General features: G+C 43.3%; 1 protein-coding gene across 1 annotated transcript in view; it reads right to left on the bottom strand.

The window, feature by feature from the left end:
- LOC135090675 (potassium voltage-gated channel unc-103-like) overlaps positions 1–22,079 on the bottom strand; it is a 132,383-nt gene extending 110,304 nt beyond the window's left edge. The window contains exons 1-2 of the mRNA XM_063987668.1: positions 20,644–22,079; positions 14,647–14,764 (exon numbers count right to left, since the gene is read on the bottom strand). Of these exons, the coding sequence (XP_063843738.1) occupies positions 14,647–14,764; positions 20,644–21,113 (588 nt within the window). The 5' untranslated portion in view covers positions 21,114–22,079. The remainder of the gene's footprint in view (positions 1–14,646; positions 14,765–20,643) is intronic.
- Between the last annotated feature and the right edge of the window lie 555 nt (positions 22,080–22,634).

The raw sequence follows: 22,634 nt of genomic DNA on the forward strand, positions 1-22,634 counted from the left end.
GACGGTAATTTTGGGGACAGACACACATTAATTTTGCAAACAGCCAGAGCAGCCAGATAGACAGACATGATTTATGCACACTTAGTTATCTTCCATATTAAAACACTGAATTATTGAAAACTTCTGCGGTATTTGCAAGACTAGCAGAAGACGCGAGATTATTTACATTTATCATCACATCAGTATTTCCTCCACTATATCAAGTAACATCAATAGCCTGAAGCACATAAAATATACCACTTAACAATACGTAACACTAGAGACAAAAGTAAGCTTAGCACATGCCACTAAGTCCACTACGAAAGCTTCTGCGACATCATTAGTAACATTATGGAAAGAAAAACCGGTGCATGCATTTTCCCAAGCCCATGCAAGAAGAGGCTGTGAGTTCTGCAAGCCTCCCCCAAGGTCGGTCACAGTGAGTCTGCCACAAGCGTCTCGTTCTCCATGATGTTGTGTTCTGAGTGTCCCTATATACTGCCACTCCACCGCCAAGGGTAAAGCACGTCTGGGTTAAGTTAAGCTTTTAGCAATGTTAACTGTGAGGAACGCCAAGTGAAAGAGACAAACGGGAGCAGTAAACATCCCCGAGGCTGGCGGAAGGAGTTGTATTTCCTGCATCACTTCCCTAAACTGGATATGCACTTTGGGTTCCCGAGTATATTTTCCTTATTAAGCTTATCATACGAGGCGGCGTTGGTAAGAAACAATGGGATCTGAAGGAAGGAAGGTGTATTTCCTGCATCACTTCTCTCAACTGGATAATTTTACGTACTTTAGACGCCCAAATTGTCTATGTCTTAACTTTATGACTCCAGTTAGCGTTAGTGGGTAAGAAACAATGGAATCTGAATGCCAAACTTGTTCAATTCCGGCCTGTCATCGCTGATTACATCCACTTGAGTCCCAGTGAAGCCTCTGTTAAGAGATACCAAGTTTGCATACTTCAGAGTGACGTGTGACCTTGAGGAGACACGGCGGCAGACTCGAACTCACTTATCTTGCCAAGTGTACAAGAACTTCCATGCTGAGAGGCGTCGCAGCAAATTTAAGTAACCAAATTCATGCGAGATCGAAAAGGCAACAAATCATGCACCAAAAAAGCTACAAAACATGCAGAACACCAATACAAAGAAACACATCACAAGGACTTCATCATAGTAAGTCATGCAGCAAGGCGACGTGCTTTCTCCTTCTCTAGCTCCATCTCGACACTACCCACACCTCACACAACACGTCCACGTCACCCGAACTACCTGACTACCTCACGTGGGGGTCTAAGTGTCAAAGGGAATCGTGGTTCACCTCAAGACCCTAAAGGGGAAAGGAATAAGGGAAACTTCAAGGGCCACCAGGGAAGAAAACGTGGCTCGCAACACTTTTTTAGGTGGAGAAAAGAGTCTATTCATCACAAGGGCTTGAGTGGAGATCCCTACCCCACCTGCAGGCCAGACTAAATATCAAGAGGGTGAATAAAAAAAGAAAATGGGGGGAAAAAGAGGGATAAGGAATGGAGGGGTAACTCCTATTTGTGCACTATGGGAGATAAACGTCCAGTAAAACTCCCAAGAAATGCAGAAAATAAACGCTTTTAGTGATAAGAATAATATGTCTAAAGAAAAGAAAAAAATAATAATGTTAGAGTGATGAAACTGATACATTCCTATGGGAGGAGGAGGAGGAGGAGGAGGAGGATGCATATAAAGGAAGCACTTAATTCAAATTCATTCATGTCCTGCCATGTTTCAGAGGAAAATAAGCTAATTCTCTCCAACCTTTTTTTCTGACTGATCGTCTCCAGAGTTGAGCGTAATACTGAGAACCTGTAAAGAAAAGGTACATTTAGGGGGGCTGGGAGAAGCACAGGGACCCAGGAGGAGGAGGAGGAGGAGGAGGAGGAGGAGGAGGAGGAGGAGGAGGAGGAGGAGGAGGAGGAGGAAACATTAGAAGCAAGGAGATGGGATTGAGTAGAGAAGTAAGAGAAGAGAAGAGAAAATAGAAAAGAAAAAAAAGGAGGTAAGAAAAGGAGAGGCGAGGAGAGAGGAGAGGAGAGGAGAGGAGAGGAGAGGAGAGGAGAGGAGAGGCGGTGGAGGGACAGAAAAAGAAAGACGAACGGAAGAGGAAGGATAAGAAGAAAGAAAGAAAACACAAAACTACAGGAAGGAAACGAGTAGAAGGGGAGAGAGAGAGAGAGAGAGAGAGAGAGAGAGAGAGAGAGAGAGAGAGAGAGAGAGAGAGAGAGAGAGAGAGAGAGAGAGAGGGGGGGAAAGGAAACACAAAAAGCTACGGGACGGGACTAAGTAGAGGAAACTCGAGCCTCGTTTCCAGTGTGACGTCATCATCTTGTTTACATTTATTATATCGAGAGAGAGAGAGAAAAAAAAAAAAAAAATAACCATAAAACTAACGTATATTTATCAATGAACTTTTACTTTGCGGGAGAGAGAAAAGTTGATGCAATATTCTCTCCAATTTCTTAACTTTTTTTTCATGTGGAAGGGGAAACTTTACTATTCATGTCACTATTACTTTAAGTTTACGTGTTTTTTTCCCTCTTTCCCTTATGCTTGACGTCTTCCAGAAATGAGGCTCTTGAGTTGCACAGCTACGAGGCAACTCTGGGAACATAAATGCAACACAACACAGGAACACACGGCCATTACTAGGAAACACAAAATGGAAGGGGAGAAAAGGAAGGCGTGTGGGGAGTCAACACCTTCTGAAAAGCCAACACATCCTGACACAGACAACACATAACACACATAACACAGGCCTATAGGATCATAATACATAAGGAAAGGGTTATGTACATGTTATACTACTGGGATGAAGACAATGATTAACACAATACAATAACACAAGAGGGTGACACAAAAAAAAAAAAAAAATCAGGAACAGAACAAAACATTTAAACGTAGGATATATCAGAACATATTCCACAATAGAGAGAGAGAGAGAGAGAGAGAGAGAGAGAGAGAGAGAGAGAGAGAGAGAGAGAGAGAGAGAGAGAGAGAGAGAGAGAGAGAGAGAGAGAGAGAGAGAGAGAGAGAGAGAGAGAGAGAGAAAGCTGATAGAACGGAACGATGACAAGAGTAAAGATTAATAAAACAAGGAAGACAGGGGTGCCAACGGAAGGGAACAGAACAGGGGTGCCAACTTTACCAGGAATCCTCGACTTGGTCTCCTCTTTTGCTGCGAGAATCAAGTATTAGTCATCTTTTAAATAATGAGCGGATTTATTCACGAGGCAACTGAACTCTTCCCTTCCTTCAATGCAATACACGGAGGAAAATATAAAAATAGAGGAAGCATCAAGTATTTGCCTTTACGGTACTATTTCTCCACATTTGATAGTGTAAAAGCTGTGGATTATCTTAAATGACCTCGTAGGATGTAACAGGCTGAGTCTTCCGCTGTTTGTTCTTCCTTCGTGTTCCTTTACGTTCACTTGTAATGCGAATATAGGTCACTGACGACATTTCCTCAAAAAAAAAAAAAAAAAAAAAAAAAAAAAAAAAAGACGAAAATGTTGAAGGATAACGAGAAAAAATTGTATTCCGCAAAAACTCCAAAGGAATCCGGTTATTTCAATGCCGTAAATGAGGAAGAACTAAGCAGACCGCGACTCGGCGCATTCATAAACATTACGCTGAGCTGAATAACGCGCAGGGATGAATGACTGACAAGGTAGGACACTCTGGAGAGCAGTGGGTGGCAGCTGCAGGACGGGGTGGGGGGGGACGCTTTCCCTTTAGTATCCAATAGTTCTTTCTTTAGATTACACAGTGCACTTAGGTCCGTCAGTAGGTTTGTTAGTCTTGGCACTTCCTTTGTGTTCTATTGGGAGGGAAGAGAAAAGAGGGAAGGCAGAACAGTGCAATTACTATCAATAAGTCTGTTAGTGTTGGTTTTTCTTTTGTGTTCTACTGAGAGAGAATATCAGAGGAGAGAAGGACAGAACCGTGCAATTAGGTGTGGCTAGTGTTGGTTCTTGTTTTGTGCTCTACTGAAACGGAATATCAGAGGAAAGAGAGAAAGAACAGTGCAATTACATCTGTCAATACGTCTGTTAGTGTTCGTTCTTCCTTTGTGTTTTACTGAGACGGAATATCAGAGGAGAGCGAGGAGACGGACGGCGGTAGTAGATGTTCAAACAATGCTGACTGCCAGCGACCAATCAGAACAATCAGACTAATATGACAATCCGAGAGAAGCGATTGGTCATGATTGGTTCCCGTTTTCTATAAGATGCAAAGCGACGCAATTCATTGGACAAATTTTTCAAAGTGATGACGCGAAACAGTCTCTCTCTCAGCTAATCATATTTTCCAATAAACTAGACGAGATTCAGAGAGCGAAGGGAAGAGAGGATTTTTTCTTTTTTTATCTTTTTTGTTATTTTTTGTACGAGTATATGCTACGCCGCGGAGACCTTCCTGGCGTGGATACAAAGGAGGTGTTTATGTTAAGAGGGACCCCATGAGGAAGGAACACGGGAGGAGGCTGAGCGGAGATAAAGTTGAGGTAAGGAAGTGAGGTACCGGAAAAAAAAAAGAGAGAAAAAAAAAGATCGAGGAAAGAGGAGGAATAAAGGCGAAAGTAAATATGATAAAGTTGAAGTAAAGGAGTAAAGAGCAAAAGGAAAGACATAAAGGAAATAAAAGCATAAAGGATGAGGTGATAAGGTTGAGGTGGAGTATGGCGAGAGCAGACACATGAGGAAAGGTACAAAAAATATAAAATCATAAAGCAGAAAACCAATAAATCAAACACAATAATAACAATGAGGTGGAGGGAGAAAAGTTGACCTAAAATAATAAAATAAGGTTACAAGAAAAGCATGAGGTTGAAGCATCAATGAAATGAAATAAATAGATAAATAAATAAATAAATAAATAAATAAATAAATAAATAAATAAATAAATACAAGGAATAATGACAGAGGCAACTGAGCAAAATAATTATACACAAGAATCTGAAAGAAAACGGGATGATATTTAGAAGACACCAAATATAGCAAATTAATAGAGAAGATAATATATAATTACAAAAAACATGTATGGGTCAAACATCAGATAGAGCAGATTAATACACAAAATAACTACAAAAACACTTATAAGACACATAAAATAGCGCAAATTAACACACAAAACAAGTAACTACAAAAAAGACACATAATACAACAACTTAGACAAAAACACATAAAAGACATCAAAAACAGTAAAACTGAGACACAAAACTAAGTAACAAGGAAAAAACACACATAAGACACATCAAATACAGGAAACTAATAGAAAAATAACTGCAAAAAATATAAAACTCCTGGAAATAAGTGAATTGGAAAGAGAAAGACTTGGTAAGAACTTTATAAGCCAAGAACACATACACCGGAAGCATCAGGAACAGAGACGGACGCACACCACAATAATAAAAGAAAAACGAAGGAGAAACAAATGCGGCTCGCGGTGCGCAACGCTGCAGTCCCCACATCAAATGGCGAACAAGACACGGAAAAAAAGTGGGAGGGGGAATATAATTTTTCGCTTATTTTCTTATTTTCATCGACTTTTTTACCGGAAAGGATTGACGCGCGCATCATGCAACCAACCGCGGGAACTAGACAAGAGGGAAAAAAAAAAGAAAAAAAAGTAAAAAACAGGAGAAACGAAAAAAAGGACAGCTGTCGAAAAAGATGAATAAGAAAAGAAAGAGGTTCGACAGCTACCAAAAAGAAAGAGAATAAACGGAGAGAGAAAAAAAAAGAAAAAAACCCAGTCGCCAAAAAGAGGAAAAAAAAAAAAAAGACAGCTGCCAAAACACATGAATAAGAAAAGGAAGAGGTTCGACAGTTACCAAAAGAGAAAATGAGAATAAACAGAGAGAAAAAAAAAAGATAAAAAAGGAGAAACGAGAAAAAGACAACTACCAAAAAAAAAAAAAGATAAATAAGAAAGAAGAAAGAATCATCATCTACCAAAAGAAAAGGAGAATAAACAAAGAGAGAAAAGGGAACATATACCAAATACGTAGACAAAAAAAAAAGAAAATATATGGAAAAGAATCAACAGCCCACAAGGAAAAAGAGAAACAAATAGAAGCGAAAGAAAAAACACTCACAGCAAATAAAGGGAAAAATGGAGGAAAACGGTAAAAAAAAAAAAAAAAAAAAAAAAAATGTGGGGAGGAAAACTGACAGCTAGCTCGATGTAACATGACTCTGCTCTTTAACTTGTCACCGCAAAACAAACAAGAGGGGTGGTGTGAGTCCGTCTGTGTCCCCTTCAACCTTCAATGCACGACACAAGAGGCAACACCCACCACACACACACAGACACACGATGCCCGCCACATACAGAACATACCAACATCAAGACAACATCAAGAGGAAAAACCAAACCAAGAACAGACAATACAAGTAACAAGAAAACACATAGTCTTCATCTACGACTTCTATGACTCAACTAAAGACAAAAACTAGACACAGAAAGAAGGAACACATTACACTGACACTAAACTATTTCCAAGACACAGACAAGAACAGAACTATATTTTCTTTATCTACATCTATGACTCACTCTTAAAGGGAGACAAGGCCAAGACGGGAAGAGGGGAACGACATAATGCAATGGAATTAAAGTTATTTTTAAGATACATCATTTAATTATAAAAGTACTCCGTTTATATCATAGTCGGTACGATGTTTACTGTGTTGTTTGTGCGAGGCCAAGACTACAGTGGATTATTTGATATACCCTAAATAATCCTGATAGAAAATAAGCTAGCCATTGAAATTGAGGCAAAGACCATAAGCGACCAGAAAAGTATCAAGAAAACCTCTAAAATACTCGAAAAAATACCAAGAACCCTAAAAGATCCATCCTAAATTACAATGAAGAGTAAATGACGCATACTAAATAATTGTGAATACTCCTAAAAGATGATACGTCACTCCTTCAGTATGAAACAAAGACCCCCAAAGACCTGAAAGAACATAACACAACCCCAATGTCCCTAATACAACCCGTAGACGTGAAAAGATCAACTACATTCTGCAAGACGCTCAGAGGTGATATGCCAGCCGTTCACCGCGAGACAGACAGCTACGAAGACCCGAAACACCTCAACAACACAACGACAACGCTAATACTTCCTGATTCCGCCTAGAACAAGAAATTTAAAGCAGTAATAGAAAAATAAGGAAACAAGAACAATTCCAAGGGCTACGTTATCTTCTCAAAATGGAGAAAAGATTCGAGAAGACCTGAAAACCCCAATAAGACCGAATTACAAAACCAGTAACACCAGAGCACGCTTCAGGAAAGAGCTCGAAGCAGTACGGGGAAAATAATGACGACGAAAACATATTTCAAGAAGCTCTCACAGTTGCGATCGCCGAGGAGAACAGGCGGGCGAGCGTGAGTGGTAATTCCGAAAAGAACGTAATAATGAATAGGAGTCTTCACAAACAACACTAATTATATCGGTTTCTGTAATCACCACACCGCGTAATTAGATTCTGCCAACGGGTTTATCTCCAATGGATATTTCTCCACGTAATTGCGTCGTGCCGTGAAATTTGACGAAGTAACCAATTATTTTAGATCGTAACGACCTAAGTATAATCCTTAATGATTATTTCTCAGCTAACTAATAATTTATACCAATTATCTAAATGATCACTGTATTACCATATGTAGAGAGAGAGAGAGAGAGAGAGAGAGAGAGAGAGAGAGAGAGAGAGAGAGAGAGAGAGAGAGAGAGAGAGAGAGAGAGAGAGAGAGAGAGAGAGAGAGAGAGAGAGAGAGAGAGAGAGAGATTTTCCTTTTTCTTACGTTGTCGAATCTAAAGTTGCAAAAAAGGATACGTAAATCTGAGAGAGAGAGAGAGAGAGAGAGAGAGAGAGAGAGAGAGAGAGAGAGAGAGAGAGAGAGAGAGAGAGAGAGAGAGAGAGAGAGAGAGAGAGAGAGAGAGAGAGAGAGAGAGAGAGAGAGAGAGAGAGAGAGAGAGAGAGAGAGAGTAAAAGTCCATTATTATTAAGCAGCTCATTTCTTAATAAACCTTGTCGTATACTAAAATGTGACACTTTATTCTGAACTTCATAGACGATACTGTTCCTTGCAGACTGAGTGAGAGGGAAGAGCTTTAATTGATAACGTGACCAGACGACGACGACTTAGGAAGATGCTGAGAAAGTGAACACAATACTGCCTTTGAAATTATATAGAATAATTAGTAAAAAGAAGAAAAAAAAATGGAATAAAAATAAATAGATACAAAAAGGATAAAAAAAATAAAAATACCGTATCATTGAATCTAGCAAAACTGTCAATAGAAACAAGAAAGACTTAACCTATCCATCAATTAAATAAGAAAAAATAACCTAACCACCAAAATAAGAAAAAACCTAACTTAACCATTAATAGATAAAAATAAATAAATAAATAAATAACCTGACCATCAATTAAATACGAAAAATCCAACCTAACCATCAAAAAAAAAAAAAGAAAAAAAAAAAAGACAATTCAGAACCGCTGACAAAGAACAGAAAACATCGCATTACACATAAAACAACATAAAACTCATTTGAACCAATCACCGCATCGCTGCAGCAGATCCACCAACGAGAACTGGAGACAAAAAAAATCACCATCACCAAACGTATAAAAAAAAAAAGAAATGAATAAAATAAATAAATAAATAAATAAATAAATAAATAAATAAATAAACTGAAATAAAAGACAAAAAAAAACAGAACTACAGCGGGAAACAAAACAGAAACCGTCACTTTTAAAACTACACGCGTCATTCCAGCCGTCACTGCAGCAGATCCACCAGTAAGAATAGGAGCGACAGAATAAAGGACGCCAAACCAGTGACAAAACACACACATGGCATTACCTATCAAGCCACCTTCAGCGTCTGCAGGAAAACGTGACAGCGCCAACGCCGACGTCACAGGAAAACCGCAGAAGGAGAATGAAGCGAGAGGAAACCCAGGGAAAGAGAAACCGCCCTATCACAGCAGGGGAGGAAGGAGGAAAGTGCCAAGAACAGCAAAAGGGAAAGGAATACGGCACGCGAGACAGCAGAAAAATATTTAAGTCTCAATCAAAGGAAAGGGAAGATAGGTGAAGTAAAGAAGAGAAGCAAAGGGAAGGAGGAAAGGAGGATACCTAAACAATGAAATAACACAAGGTGGGGATAAATAGGAATATTGAGGAAGAGAGGAGATAAGAGGAGCGAAGGAGAAGCAAAGGAGGATTGGATAATATAAAGTGAAAGTATACAAAAAATAAACTTAGAACACAACGAAATATACGATAAAGTATGAGAGATGGAGAAAGGAAAAAAAGAAAAAAAGAAAAATGCAAGTAATGAACATAACACGACGCAAGATGATGATAACTGGAGAGAATTAATACAGAAGAAAAGAGAAGAAGAAAAAAGACGAAGAGAAGACAGACAGACGAGGAGTGAGGGAATGGTGGAAAAGAAGGAAAGAAGAGGGTAAAGAATAACATAGCAAGGTGAAGATAAGAACAAAGAACATGGAATACTAATAAGGTGAAACAGTAAGGCTTCCACAAAATCTTAGTCAACATTATTTGTAACCGACTGACTGGCTGACTACCTTCAACTCCCTGCTGCCTGTCTGCCCTCCTGTCTGTCTGTCTATCTGTCTGTCTACTCATTTGTCTATCTGTCTCTCTGTCCACCTATCTATAACTTCAACTTTCTATCAATATGTCTATTTCATTCTTTCAATCTGATCACCGTGTCTATCTGCCTGCTCGTCTGTTTAACTATCTGTCCACCGATCTGTCACTTCATCTTTCCATCGGTACGTCCGTCTATTTTACTCTTTCTACCTTTTCACCTGTCTGTCTGTCTCTGTCCACCTGTCACTAATTTTCCAACACTGTCTATCTGTCTATTTTACTCAATTTCCTTCTATCTGTCTATTTTACTCAATTTCCTTACGTCAGTCTCTCTGTCTCTCTCTCTCTGTCTGCTTATCTGTCAATTTGTCTATTTAATACTATCTGCTTACCTATTAACCTGCCTTCCTGCTGACCTGTTTGCCTGTCTGTCTGTCTGCCTACCTATTTATTTGTCCGTGTTCACCTGTTTGCGTCTGTTCATTCGTGTGTTTACCTGTCTGCTCAGCTTCCTTCTTGCCTGTCTACGTACCTGTCTATCTGTCCATTTGTCGATCAAACCCGAACTTATTCAGAAAATTTTACTTTCCTCACGGCACAACTTTTCTCTTCCTTCATTTCCGGATCATTCACTCATGCCACCCACAAAATATCCACCTTTTTTTTTAACCCTTTCCTACTCTTGATCCCTTGGAAACTCCCCTTCCGATGCTCTCCTCTTCCCCTTTCCCCTTTCCCCTCACCTTCCCTCAATTTACAAGTCATTTATTTAGTCATACTTCGCTGAAAAAACATTACCCCTTTCCCCCCTGCCCTCCAAACCTCTTGATTTACCGCCAGTATTTCTCCTTCCCCCTCCCGCTCCCCCTCACCTCCTTTTTATCGAGAATACACAGCGAGTTTCCTTCCTTCTTTCTTGGTTTTCCTTTTGTTCATCTCAGTTCGGGAAAATGAGACTCAATAGATTTTTAACGAATCATTCATTAGTTGAGAGAGAGAGAGAGAGAGAGAGAGAGAGAGAGAGAGAGAGAGAGAGAGAGAGAGAGAGAGAGAGAGAGAGAGAGAGAGAGAGAGAGAGAGAGAGAGAGAGAGAGAGAGAGAGAGAAACAAGCGCCATGTTGAGTGTTGGTGTTTAACTAGATTATTTTTCCCATTTATTTGCAACATTGCGCTTTTTATTCAGAATTATATGCAGTGTATTCTCTCACGTGTAATAATGCAGAGTTGTTTTTTTCCTTCTTGTGTGTGTGTGTGTGTGTGTGTGTGTGTGTGTGTGTGTGTGTGTGTGTGTGTGTGTGTGTGTGTGTGTGTGTGTGTTTCAATCTGGAATAACAGAGGCGATAAAAGTACAAAAGTTAAGTTGAAAGTATAAGATAAAATGAAAAACAGTGAAAGTTTGCCTGTAAGACCTTACGGTAGTGGTAGTAGTAGTAGTAGTAATAGAAGTAGTAGTAGTAGTAGTAGTAGTAGTAGTAGTAGTAGTAGTAGTAGTAGTAGTAGTAGTAGTAGTAGTAGTAGCAGTAGTAGCAGTAGTAGTGATGAAATGTCACCACCACTAGCACCACCAGCACACACACACACACACACACACACACACACACACTCCCCGCCCCTCCACACACACACATACACACACACACACACACACCATCAAATAAAAACCACTCCTAACAAGAGCAAAACATCATCATGACAGTAACTATACACAAACGAATCGCGGCTGTTTGTATCATCCAATTATCGGAACCATCATCGGCCTGGGTGAAGAAGCCTTAGAAATGAGAGGTCGGCCTTTGTCCTATATTCCTAGTTCCGAGTCGCGCTGGAGTGTAGCACGAACCAGTAGAAACGAGTATAAGTCAAACCTTTCGTATACTTGCCTATACATGCTGTGATAAGTCCCCCTAACACATAGTCCTTACTGAGCTTCGTGCGTTCCGGTATTCTCTTTTCGCTCTCTTTCTGCTGTTTTTTCTTCATTCAGCTTCCCTTTTACTCCCTCTTCCCCCTCGCTCCGCTCTATTTGGTTGTATTTAGCTGGGTTTTAGGGTCACTCTTACATCTGTTGTGGTTTTTGTTGAGGATTTGTGTGCTTGTATGTGTGCTTTTGTGTGTGTGTGTGTGTGTGTGTGTGTGTGTGTGTGTGTGTGTGTGTGTGTGTGTGTGTGTGTGTGTGTGTGTGTGTGTGTGTTAACATTCTCGTAGTCAACAGCTGATTAACAGATGTTTCGTAAATATATTCTGCAGGTGCACTTTTTTTCCTCCACTACTTTGCGAGGTAGTTCAGTTTTAAAGACTGCTTCTGATATAATTATGAAGCAAACACTTACACTGGTCGGTAATGATGAAGCGTTTACTGAAGGCTTTTTCTCTACTTATGTTTAAACTAGGAAATCCACTTTTCTTTTGTTTGGAATTAGCGAGGGGAAGTGAAAGGCAGTGAATTCCTACGAGGAAATTCGAAACATGTGCAACTGTGATGAAAACTAAAGGAAAGCCTGTTCTTATCTTGAAAAGAGCGAAATAATTTGTAAAGCACACACACACACACACACACACACACACACACACACACACACACACACACACACACACACACACACACACACACACAGGATATGTACATGGCTCGCTTCTGGCTATTTAGATAAGCTTCAAGAGCACAGCTTTAAAAATCTTCGCATGGTCATAATGGAAAAACAGTGAATTTACAGCAACAATGGACGGGTTGAGCTAATGTATCACGCGCGCGCACGCCCTACTGGTTATCCCCCCCTCTCTCTCTCTCTCTCTCTCTCTCTCTCTCTCTCTCTCTCTCTCTCTCTCTCTCTCTCTCGTATTATCTTGACTACGTCCCCGACAACCGACAACTTCTATGGCTTCTTGGTGGCTGGATGGAGGGAGGGGGATGGAGGAGGGGGAGGAGGAGGAAGAGAGGTGGCAGAATAAGGTCAGACGGTATAGATTATCATGATTACCTGTCTGGTTGTCCCATATGTCTTGTTTCTAGGAACACATTAAGACCAACTTGTAATTTCATTGTACTTCACCTGGCTACTTCAACGCGGGTGCATCAGCTGTTTTACGTTTCGTTAGTTACCCACACACACACACACACACACACACACACACACACACACACACACACACACACACACACACACACACACACACACACACACACACACACACACACACATGTACTCAAGGTCGCCAGATTCCAACGCCTAATGCAACGAAAAGCCACACTGCTGTCGTAACCACATTTTTCATTTGCCGCCTCCACCCCACACTACTCCATAGGCCTCCCATCACCCTGAGCTAAGGAACACGTCCATCCTCATCATCCTAGTCAAGGCTACCCACACCACTCCACCCCACCCCCTTGCCTCCCCTCCCTCCCTCCCTCCCTCCCTCCCCATGCCTCGCCTCCCTCACGTTAAGATTATTTGACCAGCTGGGAAAAGTGAAAAGTGAAAAGAATTTACTCACTCGCGTTTGTCTTACTATACCATCGCCTTGACTATAGTATTTAGTAGTAGTGATATTCTAGTATACGGTTCTCTATACTTACACTGCTGTTTGTACTGTTAGTGACGTATGAGCATTGTATTGTTAGTTAAAAGGGAGTTTGATGAAGATACCTAAACAAATCCTTCACAATTAACTACCTTGCCGCAGTGAAGAGACGTGCATAGTACCAGAGGAGCTAAATTAGACTGGAGAGGAATTAGACCAAATGTGCTTCCCGCCAAGAAGCCGCAAGTCAGTGTGTTGTGGCTGCCAGCTTGAATTCCTGTAGTGGATGTTGCTGCTCCTGACACACCAAGGGCCTCACAGACACACACCTCATCGTCTCCTCTCCCTCTACCACTAAATTAATATAAAGCGCCGTGTTGCTACGTTATCGCGGCGCCTAAAGTCAATCCTTCGTCAAGCTGAAGAGAAATTTGTGTCAGTCCTGTTAGCATGACTTCCTACAACCAGATGTCGTTTTCTGTTGCCCGGTTTGCAGCGAGGCGCAGCAGCCACCAGGAATCCGTACAGGGCAGTACATAACAGCTTCCTTCTAACCATCACGGGAATCATGAACAGCTTGTAAGATTTCTTCCTTTTCCCACTCCCCGGCACTCATCACAGCTGCACGTATGTATGTCACAGCCTTCAGCTCAGGTTCCCATGTTAGATGCTTGTTATTAATCATCATTACCGTTTTCATTATTATTTTTATTATTACTGTGACCATTGTCGCCACCATCATCATCCTTATTATCCCCACCCTTCCAACACATACACACATATACACACACAGTCTCTTTATCCGGTTTCTCATAATCATTAATTTCATTAGGCTTGGGCACCTTAAACTGGTATTTCTTTATCCTAATTTCACGTGGACCGGGTTTCCCCAAATGCTCAGGAAGATAACTGTAATTAGACACAAGATATAGCGACCTTGTGTCCACAGGCGAAAGGGGAGAGAGACAGAGATATGCATAGCAGCTTAGCGCCAAAACCATTCATTTCTGTCGCGCAGGAATATCACACACACGCACGCATGCACACTGCCTCAATCTATTGGTAAACTCAAAGAACAGTTTTTTGAGAGGGTACAAATATGTGGTTTATAAGAATCTCGTGAAATTAGACTTAGTTTGAGTTTCGAAAAAAAAAATGAAGTTTACTCGTGTTTCTAGCGGAGTAATACAAACCCTCAGATCTTGGTCACTTCACACCTAACACCTTTACACCTTCGCTCCTCCTCCTCCACACCCAACACCTTCACCTTCCCTCCACCCACACCTGAATCTCCACACACCAACCCAGCCTAATACATATGAATTTCCTCTTACCTGCGTCCCGTCCTTTCACACCTGAGCAAGTCTTATTTCACACATCTACCTTCCAAACGCTCCCCCATCAATCCACCAAACCTACCCCACCTTGGCCGTCCCACAGCCACACCAGCAAACGTCACCCGCTGTACCTGAGCTGCTCCCAAGGTGGAGGGGATGGTGCACTCCGGCGGGTCCCCGTTGGAGTCGTGGGAGCCTCGGTAGGTGTCCGGTTCCTGTTCTGTGTCCTCGCCTTTGGCCCAGTTGGAGCTGCAGGGACATTCAGCGTCACCCTCCAGCCACGTCCGCTACTCTTTCCTCATTTTCTGTTTTTCCTCAATTTTTTACGTGTTTCAAATGGTACTTCTTTATGTTCAGTTGGTAATTCTATGTATAAAATCTGCAATGTCTCGATTTTATATACTTTTATTTAAATCTACGTATACCCTGCTACGTCTGTCTCTATTTCTATATATTCTGATATATTTCCTATGTCTATCTAAGCCTAAAATATTATCTATTTTTCTATTATTTATTATTCTTATCTTTTTCTCTCTTTCCCATGTCTACTTCTCCTATGTGTATATTCCTTTGTTTTTCCTATGCCTGTCTATTTGTCTGTCTATCCTGAGGTGCTTTTCCTCATTTTGCCTGATGTCTTTTTCATACAATTGTAAGTATTCCTCTTCTTTCTTTCCTTAGTACAATCATATCTTCAATGTGTTAAATTTAGGAAGGAAGCAAGGCGGCGGACCTCCTCGCCGGAGCGGAATTTCTCTCTATCTTGGCGATCAAAAGCTCTTCATTCTACTTAACATTGCTGCGTCTTGAAATTTTCCTCATACCTCTGCATTAATCTTTCCTCCTCCTGTAATCTTGTCTTCTTATCATCGAGGAAGGATAATCAAATTGCGCCGCGGAAAAACGCAAGATATTAAAGAGGAATCATAAAACACCACCGCCACGGGATACCAAGGCTAAGTCAATACATATTTATTACGAACACGGGGAATATTGAAAGGATAAAATAAATTCACCTCTTCCCTTTTCCAGATAAGCATTGACCACACCCTCACGTATCTCTCAAATGAACTGGAAACGCTGCACGATTGACGTCTGCAGGTCGCCGCCGGGGTCAGGAGAGCAGCTTGCCCTTCGAAAAGTCATATTCAGAGGACCATTAATACACAGCCCACGTGGTCTCGCCTTTCCCATCAGGGGTGAATCTTTCCGCCACGGATGGATGGATCCTTAGAGGGAAAGTGATCGACTCCATTCACCCAAATTGTATTGACAATCAGACAAATGGATTTCACATAAGGGGAGGGTCACAAAGAGTGGATCCTACCGAGACTGTAAAAGGCATCAATCTTATTTCAAGAGCTGGAATGAATGGAATGATATCTTATGACTCCAACACTTGAATATGGGAGGGGTGTCTGAATCGTCGACTTAAAGGAGGGTTGCTTCACGTTATCTGGGAAATGTGTGTGTAATTTTCCAATGTTTATTATGCTACTGTGTGTGTGTGTGTGTGTGTGTGTGTGTGTGTGTGTGTGTGTGTGTGTGTGTGTGTGTGTGTGTGTGTGTGTGTGTGTGTGTGTGTGTGTGTGTTCCTTACCATATTTATGAGTAAAGGCAAAGGGCTACAAAACTTATACAAGAAGATCCAGTTAATTGCCACTTCCCCAAAAGTTAAGATGATACGGGTTCGGTGAGGTCAGCCAGTCTGGTTCCCGAGGTGTCTTCATGCTCCTCTCTTGAGAAGCACACAGGGACTAGTTTTCCTTTCTATAGGCACTTTTACAGCATTTCAAGAGTCACTGTTATTACTGAAAACTGGGCTGTAGTATATAAAAGCCCTTTTGTGGTATCTAAGGTTTTTACATAAGTCCATGCTGTATTATCTAAAGCTGTTTTAAGGTAAAGCTGCGTCAGGGAAGGCGGCGGCATAAGAACACGGAATTACTAGGGAAGCCTCACACTGCTGGTGGTGGTGGTGGTGGTGGTCGTGGTAGTGGATGGTGGTGGTGGTGGTGCTGCTGCCGACACCACCACCACCACCACCACCACCACCACCACCACCACCACGCCACGCCACGCCACGCCACGCCACGCCACGACCCCAAGCTTCACAGTGACGGTGACTATCTTAGAAATTATCAAAATATCAAAAGGAAAGCGAGTCGTCACGAATTCTAGATGATTCTTGATGTAAGTTAATTTGAGAATTACTTAAAATGTCATGCGATTTGAATGTGGCGTGGTATTTACATTATTTCTGATGACAGTGGAATATGTAAGTCATCTTGCGAGAGAGAGAGAGAGAGAGAGAGAGAGAGAGAGAGAGAGAGAGAGAGAGAGAGAGAGAGAGAGAGAGAGAGAGAGAGAGAGAGAGAGAGAGAGAGAGAGAGAGAGAGAGAGAGAGAGAGAGAGAGACAGAGAGAGAGAGAGACCCGACCAAGTTTACGAGGCAAGATATCATGTTTTCCTTTTATTAATTTCTACGTAATTTGCAAGAAGATAAAGCAAGATAACCATGAATGATTTCCGCGATTATTTCCTATTTGCATTTCAATTAAAACTAAATACCGGAAAATAAATCACCAACTACTCCCTTCCCCCAGAACCTTATTGATATTCATGACCGTGGAAAGAAAAAAAAAAAAAAAAAAAAAAAAAAAACTAAATGGAAGCCAAGGAAGGTAAAAAAGGAAAGAAAAAATACAGGTAAATTGCAGGGGTTATGTTGAATTAACCTGGATCAAGATGGCGGTGTTGGTGCAGGTAGCTCAGGTGAGGATAATTCAGGTGAGGAGAGCTGAGGTGGGCAGGTGAGTTCAGGAAGGCTTCAGCGAGGTAGGAGTAATGAGAGAGAGAGAGAGAGAGAGAGAGAGAGAGAGAGAGAGAGAGAGAGAGAGAGAGAGAGAGAGAGAGAGAGAGAGAGAGAGAGTACAGGTGGGAGAGGCAGGATACCAGGAAGAGTGGCGGGTGGGCGTGCAAGGACTAGCGTGGGCGGCGCAGGTATTGAATAGCGGGGCGGAGTCACGGAGAAGAGCTAAGGGCGGGACTACAGAGAGGTGTGTGCTGGGCAGGTATGTATGTGTGTGTGTGTGTGTGTGTGTGTGTGTGTGTGTGTGTGTGTGTGTGTGTGTGTGTGTGTGTGTGTGTGTGTGTGTGTGTGTGTGTGTGTGTGTGTGTGTGTGTGTGTGTGTGTGTGTGTGTGAGACAGGTGTGGGGATGTAGGAGTGGCAAACAGGTGTGCGGGAAAGGTGTGTAAATTCTGCAGGTGTTGGAAGATATGTGTGGGTTCTGCAGGTGTGTTTCCGGAAGCATCTTGGGTTAACGAGGGGATTATTCCACACGAAGACCTTAAATGGCCCGGCGAGGCCCTTCAACACCACGGGGCCGCGGCAAGGGAGGGCTTTTCTATACTTACAACATATGCGACATGACCTACAAAGAGGAAAAATATAATTACTGCAATTCTCCCTGCAAAAGTCCGCGTTTTAATGACGCAGAGAGCACGTGCGGAATTCTATGACAGTGTTCTATTATGTTTTGCTATATCTGTGTTTTAATGACACAGAGCACGTGAGGTTTTCTGTTGTAAGACGTAATTTTCCTCCACGGCGAAACACGCAAGGGTGGTGCAGTTCTTCTTGGTTACCCCTTTAAGCCGCGGTCCCCGTCGTTTTCTTTAAAGGGCATATCGACAAAAAGGACCATCTTCGAGGTTACCTGGCCGGGAGGGGAAGGAGAATTAAGGTTTAAGCACACACTTGTCCATTAATAAAGGTCAAACATACTGTAAAAACGTGACCACTGCGTGTGTGCATGAAAATGAGAAGCCAAAACATACCAAACTCTTCTCCTTTGCCTTGTAACAGCGAAAGTCTCCGAAGAAAATATAGCTTAGTTTACCTTATGACCATTTTCACCCTGACACGGGGATCTCGCCTCCCTCCATGGTGTTTCCAGGCAATATTACAAGAATTTACATCAGGGTTTTCGCCAAGCAACGAGGCTCTGAACTTTTCCAACACGCTTGCCATCTACGGCGCCTCGCAGCTGGGCTCTGTGGGGCGTACAGAACCACTCAACAACACTACTTTTACTCCAGCCCACGCCACCTCTCCTCAGATGGCTGCAACATTAGTGCCATATGTTTCTGGACTATTGTTTTAAAGGCTTTTCCAGGCGGTATTATCATATATTTCCACGCGAACACTCATGGAAGAACTACGGTGCTTGAAAAATAATAACAATTCTAAGTAATGTGGGAGAAAACTTGTGTGAGATCGTGTTTTCTGGACTGTTATTTAGAGGCAGTACTGATGTGCATCTCTATATGTATGGGAATGAAGAGCTAAGGATGCACTGCGATGGTTAAAACGTTCTAATAATTCAAAGCAGCGTGGAAAATAAACGCATGAAAGATCGTGTTTCTGAAATGTTCTTTTACTTTCTTGTCTGTGTTCTCGTATGTGTTATGACAATGCACGGCCATGGAAGGACTGTGGTGATTGGGAAACTGCAATAATTCAATGGGACCAAATCGGGATCAGGTGTGAGGAGGGAAGTTTAGTGTAAGTTACGTTATGTTAGGTTAATAATAAGTAGATAAGTAACAGAAACTGAACTCAGCCAACCTCAAGTGTGGGTGGGATGTGGGGTGACTGGTCATGTGATCTGTACAATGCAAAGTGAAAGAAAACAGGTGAGCGCGGTGTGGGCGGCGTGGGCGTGGCGGGGCGCGGACAGGCGGGCGATTCATCAAGGCCGTGCGGGATTTGTGTGGCAGAAATGACGACCATAAGAAACAATTACCGGCAGGCGAGACACGGAGGCGACTCACATGATGGTTTGCGGCGCGGAATAAATGTGGCTTGCGTGACGCGCCACTAACCGGGCTGCTAATTGCCGGGCCTGTGACGACATGCCGCGCCATGAGGTATTGTTGCAGGGGAGGGAAAGGGGAGGCCCGTGGATCTCAGAGGTAGACGATGCTGTTCTTTATCATTTCGTGGTATTTGTGGCAAGATGCAATACATGGCGGGAAATCGCACGGCGCTTCCGATACATGTTCGGCGCTGCAGGAAGGTTTGTTGCAGGGGGATAAAATCTGTGACACCGCCGTGCTTTACAGTTTTGTGGTAATGGTAAGAAACGGCGAAAATACGTGGCAGCCCCAATACGCGCTCAGCTTGGTAAAGATATACTGCTAAAAGGAGGATTAATACCTAAATTGTACTGCGCTTCACTTTGTAATCTTGTTGCAAATACAAGCTATTAAAAATAAGTTGTGGTTCTTCTATCACATTACATTTGAAATTAGTTTGAATTAACTGCTTAAACAAAGTATGCATTGCCACGCTGCTTTCCTAAGGTTTAATATTGCTCGGTAAGAAAACGCACAATATATATATATATATATATATTTTTTTTTTTTTTTTTTGGAGAGTAAATGAACTTGCACATGCAACATTTCCCCGGGACTGAGCCCGGCACTTTTGAGTTGGTGGTTCGCATTTTATTTTGCTTTCTCGGATGCAGTGTGGCTCAAATGGGGCCCTTCGCTTTCGGTCGTCAAGTTTTATTGCTCTTTGATATTCCTCCCTCGATGTTAAGCTTCCCTGAAATGGCCTTGGAACCTTTGGTGCTCCCTCCTTCATCACACACCTGACATTACTTTTTTGTTTTACCTGAGTGTGTGTTCAGGTCAACGGTGTTTTGTTAGTTTTATTTGGAACTATTTTCTCCTTGCTGATGTTTACTGATTAGTCTGCGTTTTTGTCTCCTTGCCTTTTACTCTGATGATCTGGCAAGCCTGGCTCACGGTAGTGTCTGTAAGAAACGGTCTCTTAACCTTCCCCGGCGCCACGTGACCTCGTTGTGAAGTCGCGATAAATCATTAATCCTGTACAATGGTTTTACCTGAAGCACCTTTCCTCAAGTGCTTCTCTATTCATCATGGCGACCTTTTCTGCTGTACTACCGTGATGCGTAACTACCTACCCTCTACACTCATCCCTTCATCCCTCTATCCATTCACTGCCTACTCCTTTAACAAACCCATCCCTCCTGACTCTGCCTCAGTGTCTATAAATCTATGTACTACCTGGCCCTGCTCACGCCCTGCTTTCTACCTTCTCTTAGTGAACAGCGAGAGGAAGGAGGAGCGGACGTGGTTGGCTGTGGACTGACGGTCGTCGGGGATGCGTTGGTCGTCCTTATGAGGATTGAGATAGCCATCCCTTTTGCCGGGGCGGAGGTACATGGTCCCTGTCAGCAGATCAGAATTGAGGTTGGGGTGCGAGTGGTACGAGTAGTGGGAGTCCGAGATGGAGTTGCACGTGTAGGCATGGTTGAGGTCCTGGGCGCTGATGGAGTCCCTGCGGCCCGTTCTCATGACAGGCCCTGTCAGGAAGGAGGGAATGACCGTGTCGTCGTCCACCATGATGCTGATCGTGGGCAGGACGGAGCTAGAGAAACTTTTCTGACGTGAGAGTCGACCGGCACGATACGGGCGCCCTCCCCCTGTGCTCCTGGGGTGAAGTTGGCTTGAGGAGGGGGAGGGGGTGTGGGGAATGTCTGGGGAACAGGGGACAGAGGACATAGTGGCCGGTGCTCTCAAATATAGCGAAGACACTGGAAATCACATGCCGCTTGCGGCCTCACACGCCAGCTGGGGGCGTGCAGGGGGAGCGGAGTTCACCTGACATGTTGTGGGCATGACGGATTCACGCGCGGCGGGACACCTCTAGTAGCCTGGAGCGCCCCCGGCCAGCCATCCGCACCCGGCACACTTTATAACACTTGCTCGATTGGTCATGACACCTGGAGCCACAACAACGAGGAGGGCGACACGCGGGCGGGGTATTGCTAGGCGGGGCGCGGCGGGCTCGGCAAAGGCACTTGGGGAGTCGCGTGGACGCACATACACACACTGGCGGGAGGTGGGCCTCAGCACTCCCTGGGCTGCACCACCAATCCTATTAGCGATATTAAAGTGGACGGTGGTTGGTCGGGGGAGTGACTGCGTGCGTTAGTACGTGCGTTGGTGTGTGAGCGTAACTTGAGGGTGGGGGCAAAGGCGGCAGGTGAAGCGGTAGTAGAGGAGGAGGGTAGGTGGAGGTGCGTGGGTGGATGGCGGTGGAGGTGGAGGTGGTGGAGGTAGTGGAGGTGGAGAAGATGGTGGTGGTGGCTGCCAGGAAGACCCTCAACGTTAGTCGGCCGTGGTGGAGGATCATCATGGCCGGCTGTGGCTTGCTGGGTCTCCTTACTTTTCGCTCTTCTTCCATTCCTCCCTCTCTGCTCCACAAGTTCCCCATTCGCTGTCTGTATTTTTCCTCTCCCAAATAGAACCACGCCCAACACACCCACATACAACACACCAATTACAAAGCATAATCGTCTACGTCAAACAATAAACACACACAAAAGCGACATAACGAGGAGTCAGAAGGACCGCACGCCAGGGCCACGGGATCCCAAAGGGCGTGGCGCTGGGCTCCAAATTACGCCATTAGAGTGTCAGCTCTCATTACGAGGGACATCACAGCATTACAACAACATCCTTTTACCGTCATCAGCCAGCCACCACCTACTCCCCTCCCACCCACACCCCACAGCCACCAATCACCCACCAGGCTACCGACCCCCGACTCCCACCACCGCGTCCCCACCGTTCACTTTACAGTACCACCCCCAACCCTTTCTAGCTTACAGACCCCAACTCCCCCCCCACAATTCACAACCCTGTCAACTTTAAACCCCCTCCCTACTGAACCCCACGAATTATCCTTAACTGACACACACACACACACACACAAACACATACACACACACACACACACACACACACACACACACACACACACATCTATACAAATTCACAAAATCGTTTCTTTTCAGGCTAAATCGAATGGCATTGAGACCCGACGTCACTGCAACCACTTCAATTATCCTCGAGTTGTGTGTGTGACTGGAACTAATGCGTCGTTGCAAAAATAATCTGCAGTCGGGGGTAAAAAACACGAAAGGAGCTGAAAATGGAAAACGTTGAAATACGTAGTGAGGGGAATGTTTCCGTCGCTGCCACCATGACGGGGACGAGACTCGGAAAAGCAAGCGACGA

Source organism: Scylla paramamosain, chromosome 35 (assembly GCF_035594125.1).
Source record: "Scylla paramamosain isolate STU-SP2022 chromosome 35, ASM3559412v1, whole genome shotgun sequence".
NCBI lineage: Eukaryota > Metazoa > Arthropoda > Malacostraca > Decapoda > Portunidae > Scylla > Scylla paramamosain.